This window comes from Anabrus simplex, chromosome 2 (assembly GCF_040414725.1).
Source record: "Anabrus simplex isolate iqAnaSimp1 chromosome 2, ASM4041472v1, whole genome shotgun sequence".
NCBI lineage: Eukaryota > Metazoa > Arthropoda > Insecta > Orthoptera > Tettigoniidae > Anabrus > Anabrus simplex.
Genome location: NC_090266.1, coordinates 1,134,199,111 through 1,134,211,555, shown reverse-complemented (window position 1 = coordinate 1,134,211,555; position 12,445 = coordinate 1,134,199,111). Strand labels below are relative to the sequence as shown.

The following is a 12,445-nucleotide window of genomic DNA, read 5'->3' as shown; positions in this document are numbered from 1 at the left end:
ATGAAATGATGATGAAGACGACACATACACCCAGCCCTCGAGCCGGCGAAATTAACCAATGATGGTTAAAATTCCCGACCCTACCGGGAATCGAACCCAGGACCCCTCTGACCAAAGGCCAGCACGCTAACCATATAGCCATGGAGCCGGACATCATAGAACCTAATTTAGTTATGATGTGGGACTTGTAAACACTATTATAACAAACAAACAAACAAACAAACAAACAAACAAACAAACAAACACACTAGTAAGGTAGAATGTTGTTCTTACACACTTTAGGTTACATTATATACGTATCTGCATGAATGTCACTTTATGCTTTTCAACTTATTTGTCGCACTGTACACACACACATTTTTTCGTCACCTTTGAAGTGAACTTACCACAGACCAGTTATCTAAACATTGCACACCTTTTCTTTGTCTTGTTCCCTTTGCACAGAGCGACATGACACTGTCTGTGATGTGAACTTTCTTCGGAGGCAAGGGCCTCACCGTTGCAGTCAACAGCGACGATGGTGTTGAAAGGCCTAGTAAGATCCAATCGGCTGTAGCTTTGTGAAGTGCGCCTGTCGAAATGCGCATGCCTTGGGCATGGGCCAACATCAGTTCAGTTGTAACATCATTGTGTATGGTTCGGTGTTTGCAGTTGAAATGCTTCAGATAACTAAGCGTTTCGCTGACTGTGAAATAAGGTCTTTCATTCGATTACTTACACTTAGGAACATGTCAGCTGTGGGCATTCATTGCTGGATATGTAAAGTGTATGGCCCGAATGCAACGAGCGACAACAAGGTGCACAAATGGGCGAGAGTGTTCAAGGACGGATGGGACAATGCCCATGCTGAACCGTGATCCGGCCGACGTTCAGTAATCTCAGATGATTTGGTGCACGAAGCAGATGCAAAAATCCATGAGAACCGGTCTTTTGTGATTTCCACTTTGTCACAGCAATTTCCACAAGTTTTAAGGTCAGTGCTATACAAATTAATTTGTGACACCTTGCACTTCAGAAAACTGTGCACGCGATGGGTTCGCAGATTGCTTACTGAGGAACACAAAACCAGGAGAATGGCTTATGCTTTGACCTTTTTGTCCTGCTACAGTGAAGAAGGAGATCAAAGTTCGGACCATGCTGTCACAGGGGACGAAACATGGGTTTCGCATTTGACTCCCGAATCGAAGCAGCAATCAATGGAATGACAACACATGCCATCTCCACTCAAAGTGAAAGCCAAACAGACAACGTCAATATGCAAAATTATGGTAACTGTGCTTAGGGACACAAATGGTGTCCTGTTAGTTGACTTTGTGCTACAAGGGACAAGAATAAACTTAAATGAGAACAGCATGACCTTGAAAAAGCTTCGGCATGCTGTGAAGAATAAACGACGTAGCAAATTGTCATCTGGAGTTTTGTTGCTGCATGACAATGCACGATGTCATTCTGCTGCTCAAACTCAAGAGTTAATCCGATCTTTTGGATGGGAGCAAATGGACCACCCACAATACAACCCAGACCTTGTGCTGAGCGACTATCATCTGTTTGGTTACCTCAAGCAGTTCCTCACCAGTCAGCAAGTGAAAACAGCAGTTGAAGATTGGCTTCGGTCACAGGCAGCAGCGTTCTACGATGAGCCGATACAAAAAATGGTGGATTGCTATGATAAAGGTTTAACCGCTCAAGCCGATTTGACGTGTACGGACCTACAAAACATAAGCCAGGAGCGGTTTGACATATACCTATACGGACTAGGCTAGCGATGTTTTAGATGTACATCTGCGTGCCATCTGTTGGTTGTCAACGTGAACTTTTAGCACAGTTCACAGCACAGGTTGTCATTCTATGCAGCGGAGTATCTTCTACTCTAATGATGCACTGTGTTGGCATAAAAAGAATTTGTTTCATCAATGTCAATTGTTGTAAACAACATGGCGGTATCCTCGCATGGTATGCATCTAATGCAGCTCTCAAACACACATTAGGTGATAGTAGTGATGAGAATAATCCGATTGATAATGAAAGTGTAGTGATGATTATGCACAGCAGGAAATTATGTGTGATGTACATAATGGTAGTAATATAAGTGAATGCTCACCCAAGTGGCATGGACATCGGCTGATTCTAATTTTATTCCAACAAGAAGGTAAATAGGCTTTCTTTATTTTACTTTGCATGCCACCTTTTTGTATGTAGATGCAACATCTGCATGATATGAACTGCGTATCCACTTATTTTGAACAAAATTAGACAAGCCGTTTAGAAGTTATAGCAATGTTTGTGACAGCATGTAAAATTGTGATATTTTTCAAAAAATTTATTACCACTGTAAGGTAAAAACTTGGCCAACTTTTAACACTAGCTTGAAGGGTTAAACAAACATGGCAACTATGTTTAAAAAAAATAGCTTAATGTGTAAAGAGGACATAATAAAAAGGTTTTGGCAATATCATTATTACATTTGTTTCTATAGACAAACTGACCTTAATAAATAGCCTTCATACATACATACATACATACATACATACATTACATACATACATACATACATACATCTTCATTATAGACTACTATGCCTTTCAGCATTGAGTCTGCAAGCTTCTTTGAATTTACTAACTGCCACCACAATCCTCTATTTGTAACTAGTTCTTTGGGCTCGTTTAGTTCCATTCTTTTGTCTTTAAATTGTTAGAAACCGAGTCTATCGTTATCTTAGTCTCCCTCTACTTCTCTTACCCTCCATAACAGTGGCCATTGTTCTCCTACGTAACCTATCCCCTATTCGCCTCACATGACCCCACCAAAAAACTGGCTTGCTAGTACAGATACATCCATCAAGTTCATTCCTAACTTATCCTTAATCTCCTCATTCCAAGTACCCTCCTGCCATTGTTCCCACCTGTTTGTACCAGCAATCATTCTTACTACTTTCATGTCTTACTTCTAACTTGTGAACTTTTCACTCCTGTAAAGCAAAGTTGGTCTGAAAAACAGACCGATGTGAAGATAGTTTCTTCAGAGTGCCAACTTCCTTCTTACAGAATATTGTTGATCGCAACTGCAAGCTCAATGCTTTAGATTTACTGCACCCTGATTCAATCTCACTTACTATACTACCACCCTGGGAGAACACACATCCTAAATACTTTAAATTATCTTCCTGTTCCAGCTTTGTATCCCTAATCTGACATTCAATTCTCTTGGATTTCTTACCTACTGACATCACTTTAGTCTTGAAAAGGCTAATTTTCAAACCATAATCATTGCACCAATTTCCAAGTGCCAAAATTTTAGACTGACTTTGATTGCTTTTAATAATCAACCTTTAATCCCATAGACCCCAGTACGGCAAACATCTTTTCTTCTTTTCCTATGAAACATAAACACAACAGTCTATTGCTCTCATAGCATTTTTCAATTATCTGGTGCATACAGAAAATCTGATTTTGACAGCCTGTCTGGGGTCTGAAACCACACTGGTTTTCATCCAACTTCCTCTCAACCGCTGATCGCACCCTCCCCTCTGAGATACCAGTGAACCCCTTGCATGGTATACCAATCAATGAAATACCTTGATAGTTATTGTAATCCTTCCTGTTCCCTCACTTGTTATAATATAATAATTTCGTATGGCTATTTCTAGCCGAGTGCAGCCCTTGTAAGGCAGACCCTCCGATGAGGGTGGGCGGCATCTGCCATGTGTAGGTAACTGCGTGTTATTGTGGTGGAGGATAGTGTTATGTGTGGTGTATGAGTTGCAGGGATGTTGGGGACAGCACAAACAACCAGCCCCCAGGACATTGGAATTAACCAATTAAGGTTAAAATCCCCGACCCGGCCGGGAATCGAACCCAGGACCCTCTGAACCGAAGGCCAGTACGCTGACCATTCAGCCAACGAGTCGGACCCCTCACTTGTAAGTAGGTGTAATTATTGATTTCGTCCAACCAGAAGGCATCTTACTAACACTCCATGCTAATCTTACTACTCTATGAAGTCATTTCATTCCTGCCTTCCCACTATATTTCACCACTTAAAGTCTAATTTCATCTATTCCTACTGCTTTATGACAATGGAGTTTATTTACCATCCTTTCCACTTCATCAAACATAATATCACCAACATCAATCTCCTCCTCCCAATGAGTTTGGTTGTTTGCGATGTCACCAGGAAGATTTAGTTTTACGCTGAGAAGATTTTCAAAATATTCCTTCCACCTATCCCGTGATTTGTTGGGATCTATTATGAATTCACCTGATTTGCTCAAAACACTATTCATTTCCTTTTCCCTCTCTTTCTAAGATTCTTTATTACTATCCAGAAAGGTATGCCTGCTGCTTGATCTAGCCTTTCCAGATTATTACCAAAATCTTCCCATGACTTCTTAGATTCAACAACTATTTGTTTTGCTCTGTTTCTTTCATCTACGTACAATTCTCCGTCTGCATCAGTCCTTGTTTAGAGCCATTTCTGATAGACCTTTCTATGTTTACAAGCTGCTCTCACTTCATCTTTCCAGAAAGATGTTCGCTTTTCCCCATCTTTACATACAGCTGTCACTATGCATTCCCTTGCTGTTTCTAACACAGCATCCTTGTATGCCCCCCATTCTCATTCTATATCCCAAACCTGCTGATTGTCCAATGTTTGGAACTTATTACCAGTCATGTCCAGGTACTTCTGCCTAATTTCCTCGTCCTGGAGTTTTTCTACCCTTATTCACCCACAGACATATTTCACTTTCTCTATCCTAGTCTTAGATATACTCCGTTCACTACAGGTAAGATAGCGGTGTCTATCATCGATAAATCCCCAGAAAACCCGCACATTCATAACATATTACCCCAGTTAAGATATATTTTAACATGGATCTGGTACCCCTACCCTCCCATGTGTAGTGGTGAATAACCTTATGCTTGAAGAATGTATTCATAACTGCTAATCCCATACTAGCACAGAAGTCCAACAAACGCTTTCCATTCCCATTAGCTTCCATATCTTTTCCACATTTACCAGTCACCCTTTCGTATCCTTCAGTTCTATACCCAACTCTCGCATGATATCGCCCATTAACACTATCCTCTCCTTGCTGTTGACCCTGACTACAATGTCACTCAATGCTTCATAAAACTAGTCAAATTCATCCTCATCTGCACCCTCACACGGTGAATACCCTGAGACAATTCTCGTCCTAATTCCTCCGACTGCCAAATCTACCCACATCAATTTGCTCATTTATGTGCCTAACAGAAACTATGTTGCGTGGAACAGTCCTACCTCACACTCTACCCTTCCCCTTTTAACACCCGTCAAATACACTTTATAGTCTTTCATCTCCTCCTCGTTATTTCCCCTTACCGGAATATCATTAACTCCTAACACATCCAGATGCATCCTCTTTGTTGACTCAGCCAGCTCTACTTTCTTCCATAAACCCCATTAATATTGACAGCTCCCCGTCAAATTCCATTTTGTTCGCCAAGTTGTTTCGAAGGAGTCCTTCACCCGTGAAATGGAAGTGGGTCTCCATTAGTCCCGCAGGTCCGAGGCTTGCTTAAAACGTTCCGAGCGTGCTCGGTGAATATTCTATGAAGCAGGATCCTATACTTATTTACACATAGTCTCAGCGAGTATCTCTCCTCTAATGGATTAGGGACCACCAGTAGATTGTATAGTCCTAGCCGCCTGAGCACAAGGAGGGCCAAGAATCAGGATATGTCCGAGATGCCAACTCCCATTCCATACAAACTTGTATCCTGTCTCTCAGAACCACTTAGTAGGTCACTCAGCCATTGACCATGGTTCACGAACTAGGACTTGACTACAGTAACCCACACACCAACATACCATTATGAACTGACTGTGTCTGTAATTGGTCCTAACCTATCACATCTTCTATGATACTGCAACTACACTTTTCTATCAAAAGAAAATCATCTCTTGGAGAAATCAAGTGCACAATTCTCTACCGACAGCTATAGGCATGGATACGGTTTGTACAGTAACATTTTGTTAAAATTATTAGAGAATTGGACTCCGGTTTGCTTAATCGGGTACAATGTTTTTGAGATGGGTCTCACTTACTGCCTCTTATATGGGTTTCGCATTGTGCAGAGAATCTTATTTCAGTGTACATATAATATTGCTCTAAGATGCTTCATAAGATATGACTAAGAGACATTTAATTCGTAGCATGTTGCATTCGTTTGAGAAAAAAAATAGGTGCAGATGTACCATCTGGTATAATGTAACAGTCCTATGCAAGACAGAAGAGACCCAGTGATAACAACAGACCAAACAATGGAGCTGGAAGGTGTACCATCGATGTGGGAGTTTGCGTGGGCTGTAAGTAGGATGAAAAGAGGAAAATCAGCAGACAATGACAAGGTGACAATGGACATTAAGGATCAATGTGTAGTGCATTGGCAGAATAGATTGTTTAGAATAATATGGAAGGGAAAAAACCATTTACAAAATATTGGGGAAAGGGAATCATAATATTGTACCTATTTTCAAAAGGGGAAAAAAAAGGAAGAAATGTGTTAATTATGAGGAATCAACTTTATTCCACACACAGCTGAGATATTTCAGAGATCTTAGATAAATGAATTAGACAAAAAATGGAAGACAGATATGAGAACAACAATTTGGATTCAGAAAGGACAGACCAACATTTCATCCCGTCTTTATATTAAGACAAGTTGTAGAATGATACAGGAGTGAAGTTTGTAGATATTTTTAAAAAACATACGACGGTGTCCCAGGATATCTGGCATGGCAGAATCTAGAAGAACAACTCATTAATAAGGAAACAATACAAATGATCAAAGCTTTTTACCAAAATTGTGAAAGTTATGTGAGAACTAAGTTAGGCCAAACAAGATGGTTCCAAGTGAAGACAGGATTGAGACGAGGAAGTATATTGTTACCCATATAATTCATTATAATTATGGAAAAAATCAAGAATGGAGTGAATGAGATGAGGACAGGTCAAGTAAAAACAATGCTATTTGTAGATTATATCATTATATGGGGTGATAAAGAACAGGAAGTTCAGTTGCAAATTAAGTTGTGAAATCACAAAATTGAAAATTTTGGAATGAAGGTAATCATAGCTAAAAGCAAGACAACGGTAGCGAAAAGGGGAAATAGAATGGGAAGTGTTGACACAAGCATCAGGAATGAGCCCCTGGACATATTCAACAGCTTTAAATATATAGATACCAGTAAAACATTGCCAGAGGATGGCAAAGTGGACAGAGAGATAAATACACAAACTGAACAAGCCACAAAGTTATACCTGAGTGTGAGGCAAGCTGTTTGGAACATTGATGTGCCGATGAAGTGCAAGACACGTTTTACAATGACACACCCAAGAATTACTTCTATACTCCTATACTTTGACCGGCACGATCGCAATAAATGCTACATGCAAACAGCATTCTGTCTTTCTCTGAGATTCATTTTCATTGGCAAATATGTAGCCTGACAAATGGCTTGGACTTTATGTAAATAAATATTTATACTACAAATTAATTCTGTTCAATACAGTATCTAGATTGTTTGTCATACTGCAATGACTTATAAAGTTATAATGAAGTTTCAAGATTGACAAAAGTTCGGAGACTCTTGAAAATTATTCTTATAAAGCTTTCTATTTTTTTCCACTAATCATATTAGATTCCTGTAATGTTTTCATAATTTATAACTTCAGCTCATGCGTTTAATTGAATTTAATATCCTGCACACATGGAGTAAGTGCTCTCACCAGTCCAAGGCAGGAAAGAGCCAAGTTTGGTTGATCGGCTATTATAAATTATATCAACCAATCCAAACTTTAGAATTCCAGTGGACCAAATTTTATATCCATGACAAAATATTTCTGGCAAAGAGAAGAATATCCATGTGTTTATGAAGGGACACGTGTAAGACTGTATTTCCAGTCGAGCTATCAAACAATCCCATCCAAAAATAAAATAAAGAGTGACATGTTCAAAACTTCAAACCTAACATAGATGTGTATATACAACATGATGAATATCACCTAGCAGACCATATGCTCACGTGTGTATAAAGCACAAGTCATGGATACCTCCTCATGTACTACTACATGTACTGTATCTTCTTGTTTTCACTTGATTTCTCTTTCTACATTCCTGTGATGATCTATGTATTCAAAACATAAGGCTGATTTCTTTTACCCTGAGTTTGAGAGAACTACTGAATGGATTGACTTAGTAAAGGACTCTGATGAAAGCTCTTGGTCTGTAGATTTATGGTGTCAAACGAAAAAATCTGTGGCCATATATCTTTGAAGTATTAACCCATTGACATACTAATTTTAATGTACTGAGCATGCGCACATATACAATTTTTTCATGCAAAAGATACAGTTCTACGCTACTAGATTTACACACGTAATCCGCAACATACTGAATTTTAATTTTTGACATGGTGAAGTGCAGCACCCAGAAGAACAATCTGTGTAAGTTTTAATGGTGTGAAACACCCTAAAACACTCCGCGAAATGGAAAGCCACCAAATACTTTCAGTCGTATCTCATTACACTTTTCTTGCTCGTCTTGCTTTCAACATGGTCATGGCATAGTTTAGGGTTATAAGCCTTGTAAAATGTTCCCAGTGAACTCACACAGGCTGAGTTGGGATTTTTTTCTGTGAATAACTGATCGGCAAAACTGTTTCTTTCAGTAGCTATCTCATCTCATAAAGAGTTGTGAATCACATGTTGAGAAATGTGTAGAGGGGAGAGATCTGGAGAGAGGGTCCTATTTATGATGGGTTTTATTCCAGAATTTCATATAAAATCCTATTTGGATGGTTTATCACCTGTTTTATTCCATTCCCAGCCACCTTCCTTTGTCTTTTTGTAGGCAGGATGGACTTCATTATCATAGTCACTTTCAAAAGCGTCATCACTCTCACGTGAAATTTTTTGTTTATGCTGCTGTAATTTTCACTGCTAGTAAACAAAATTGTTTTTTCTAAAAATACATCACTGCCCAATTCACTCTGACTATCCCATAATATAAGTTCAATTTTGTTCCTTGTAATACAATATTTACTAGGGCCGGCCATTTCCGCTCATTATCAAGCGGGTAATCGCCCTACTTAGAGAGCCTGCTGTGTGATGCAATCTGTGATGTTCATTCCAACTTCAAGAGAGAGAGCAGATTCTCAACTTACAGAAGGTATACTGCAAGCCATGCCATCTATGGACAGAAGGCTTGAACTAGCTGCAGAAAGCTTACCTCTCAGTAGACCACCTGCCAGGCGTCCATGTATGAATGGTCACTGTATGCGCGGCCGCCTGGTAGGTGGCAAAATATTCCAATGAGTTAAAGAAAAGTGTGACATTCTCATTCTCCCATTACACCAAGGCCACCTGGACTGTGGGAGCACTGAGGCATACGATACAAGAGGGGAGGTGGAAGGGGAGCAAGCATGCATGTGCAGTCGGACATCTTCCTGGTCAGCTGTTGTGTTGCAGAGAGTAACTTAGTTGAAAGAAGCTATTCAGCGCAATATTACTGTCTCTTTGTAGTTCTCCCTATATTTGCTAACATGAAGTGATGGAGAAATGTAAAAGTCCTTTTCTCCATGTTGTAATTTTAACACTAAGGCTGTGAACTACTTCCACTCTGGTAGTTAAGAAAGCGAGTCAGTCTTCCATGTCATAACTTACTATCATGGAAATCCTTTACTACGAGCAAACTGCTAATGTGCCAATTTTCAATTCTGATTTGGCCGACATTGTGCTCATAGCAAGCCAAGACCAACTTTCAATTATATTAATGAAATCCTTGATGAGCCCCTACAAAACAACACAAATGTCAAGAATGCATTTTTCATTGATTGTCCCGTGCACACTCGAAAAACATATACATCCCATTGTATAACAAAATCATTGTTCCAACAAGATAATGAACATAATATTTCTTCAAAATACTACAAATGGTGAGATATCCTTGGAGAAGTAAATCCCCTTCTAGAAAATTGGAACCTGCCAATATCAGAATTAGTGTATGCAGTAGCACAGAGAACTTCTTTCAAGACAGAGAAGTAATTGATTTGTTGCTAATCTGTTGGCTAAGTTTAGAGAAGTCTCTCCAGTCAGGAAAGTACATCATCTTGGGTTTATCAGAACTTATGGCCCCAAAACTGTAAAAGTAGTTAGTGGGACATAAAGCAAATAATGAGAGAACATATGGTAAGTTAAGTATTAAAGGATACTTGAATAACATTCAAAGCTATAAGGACTGAACAAGTTGGCTACATAGCTGGAACTTTGCATTCAGGATATGGCAGATTCAAACCCCATTGTTGGCAGCTCTGAAGATCGTTTTTCATAGTTTCTCATTTTCATACCAGACAAATGCTGGGGCTGTTCCTTAAGGTCATGGTTGATTCCTTCCTAGTCATAGCCCTGTGCTCTCCCATCATTGCCATAAGACTTGTGTGAGTCAGTGCGACATAAAACCAATAGAAAAAGCGACGATGGTAAAATCAGAATGTAATTTCAATATTTTGACCATTTTAAGGCTTTTAAATCAGAGGTCAGGCTTTGCGGACAACTTAATTTTTCAAATATGTCAGGATTATCAATATCCTATATATCTTCCAATTATAGAAATAATATTTCCAACATAAACAGATGTGTTTGAAAATAGGTTTGAGGATTTTAGATCATCAATAAGATGATTTTTCTTTCTTTAATAAGCCACTTTTCTTTTATATTCAGAGAGCAAATTATGAAGTTCAAACGGAAGTTAATGACATTCTATGCAATTTCAACTTGTAAAACATTGTTTCTATGTTGTTTACCTGAAGGTCACAAGATTCCAAAACATTTTTTTCTATATTTTGTTAGAAAATATGAAAATTTTAGAGAAAAAAGTAATTCCACAACCTTCCTCTGTTAGGTGGTGATGCAAGACTGACTTACCAACAAGTTGAAGGAAAGTTTGAATTTCTGAAAGATGTCGATAAACTCCATTTCTGGAGGTGGTTTAGCCCGCATTGTCAGCATTCCATCACCAAGGTCCTTCTTCTTTGACTTGCGACTCCTGAAATATGAAAGATTTCAAACGGATATATTCAAAAGTATAAGAAAGCCATTTATAGATTTACAAAGGTGCAAGCTTAACACCAAAACCGGAAAGTATAATGCACATGAAATCTGTTAAAACCATTAGCAGTTAAAATGGATTCATACACTTCTCCCGAGTTATATCCTATAAACAATGTGTAATGTAGCCCATCATGAGAATTACTCTCTCATTAATAACACTGTACTTAATACCCACAAATGTAGGGTTGCTCTTTCTGAATACAGTAAAACCTCTCTATAGTGGACACCTTCGGGACCAAAAAAATGGTCCATTATGAAGGGGTGTCTGCCTGAAAGAGGGTATGAAACCGGTTATCATCAAACATAAGTTGGAACACAATAACCCATATATTGTATGCTTTAAAAACTTTTGCAAATAACTGTATATAGTATTGTAGAATTTACTGTACTGTACTCGCATGAGAAAGTTGTAGATGCGCTGTAGCAAAGAGATAAAAACACTTCTATGGAAACCTCTACTGAGCACACTGTACACTGTTACCACATACCTTGTTAAATTTAAGGCTAACATTTGAATTTTTGAAACTTTTAATCATTAAGTACCTGTAGCAATCTACAGAAAAACATTAATAACATATGAAAAAATCCTTAATGTTTATTTGTTTTGTACACTTCAATGAGATTTCCAATAGGTGCAATTAATCTTGTATTAAATTTACACATTTTCCATCATTTTGTGTAGAACAGAATTCTTTCAGTTGCTTAACATAGCTGAGAGCCTCACTATACGAGGTTATTGGCAGCACATTAATTTCATTATTTTCTTCAAAGTCATCATTACCATTGCCTTCACTGCCGCTTTCATCAGAACCTTCTTTTTTGTCCTCCTTCCCTTGGAATGACTGAAAAATCAGTGTCTCCACTCACACACTATTGGAATATCTGAATCAATTTTGATGTTAAAAGTTCACTTCTACCCTGTGACCTGCTGCATTAATTAACTGTTGTGTTGCTTCCATGCTGTCAGAAATATCAGATGATATTTCGGGATGTCCATCACAAGCAGGAAACCCAGCTTTCAGGAAGCTGTTAAGAATTGTTGAAGATGTAATATTTTTCCATGCATTGGTTATCCACACAACTGCTTGTAGAACATTCAGTCCCTTTATCAGTGCTTGAAAGGTTACTTCATTCACGTTAAGTTCTGATATAACGTGCTTCATCACTAACTGTCGGTACATAACCTTGAAGTTCTGCTCACTCCTTGGTCAAGTGCTTGAGAAACTGACGTTACATTCGGTGGGAAAAAGGCAATCTTCATATTTTGCAACTTAATCGTATCCAGATGTGATA

General features: G+C 38.7%; 1 protein-coding gene across 2 annotated transcripts in view; it reads right to left on the bottom strand.

Annotated features, from left to right (window-relative positions):
- The window catches only part of LOC136864740 (epidermal growth factor receptor kinase substrate 8), a 368,916-nt gene that overhangs the window by 130,452 nt on the left and 226,019 nt on the right, over window positions 1–12,445 (bottom strand). For both annotated transcript variants that reach the window (XM_067142087.2, XM_067142088.2), the window contains exon 8: window positions 10,967–11,087. In XM_067142087.2, coding sequence (XP_066998188.1) covers window positions 10,967–11,087 — 121 coding nt within the window. The remainder of the gene's footprint in view (window positions 1–10,966; window positions 11,088–12,445) is intronic.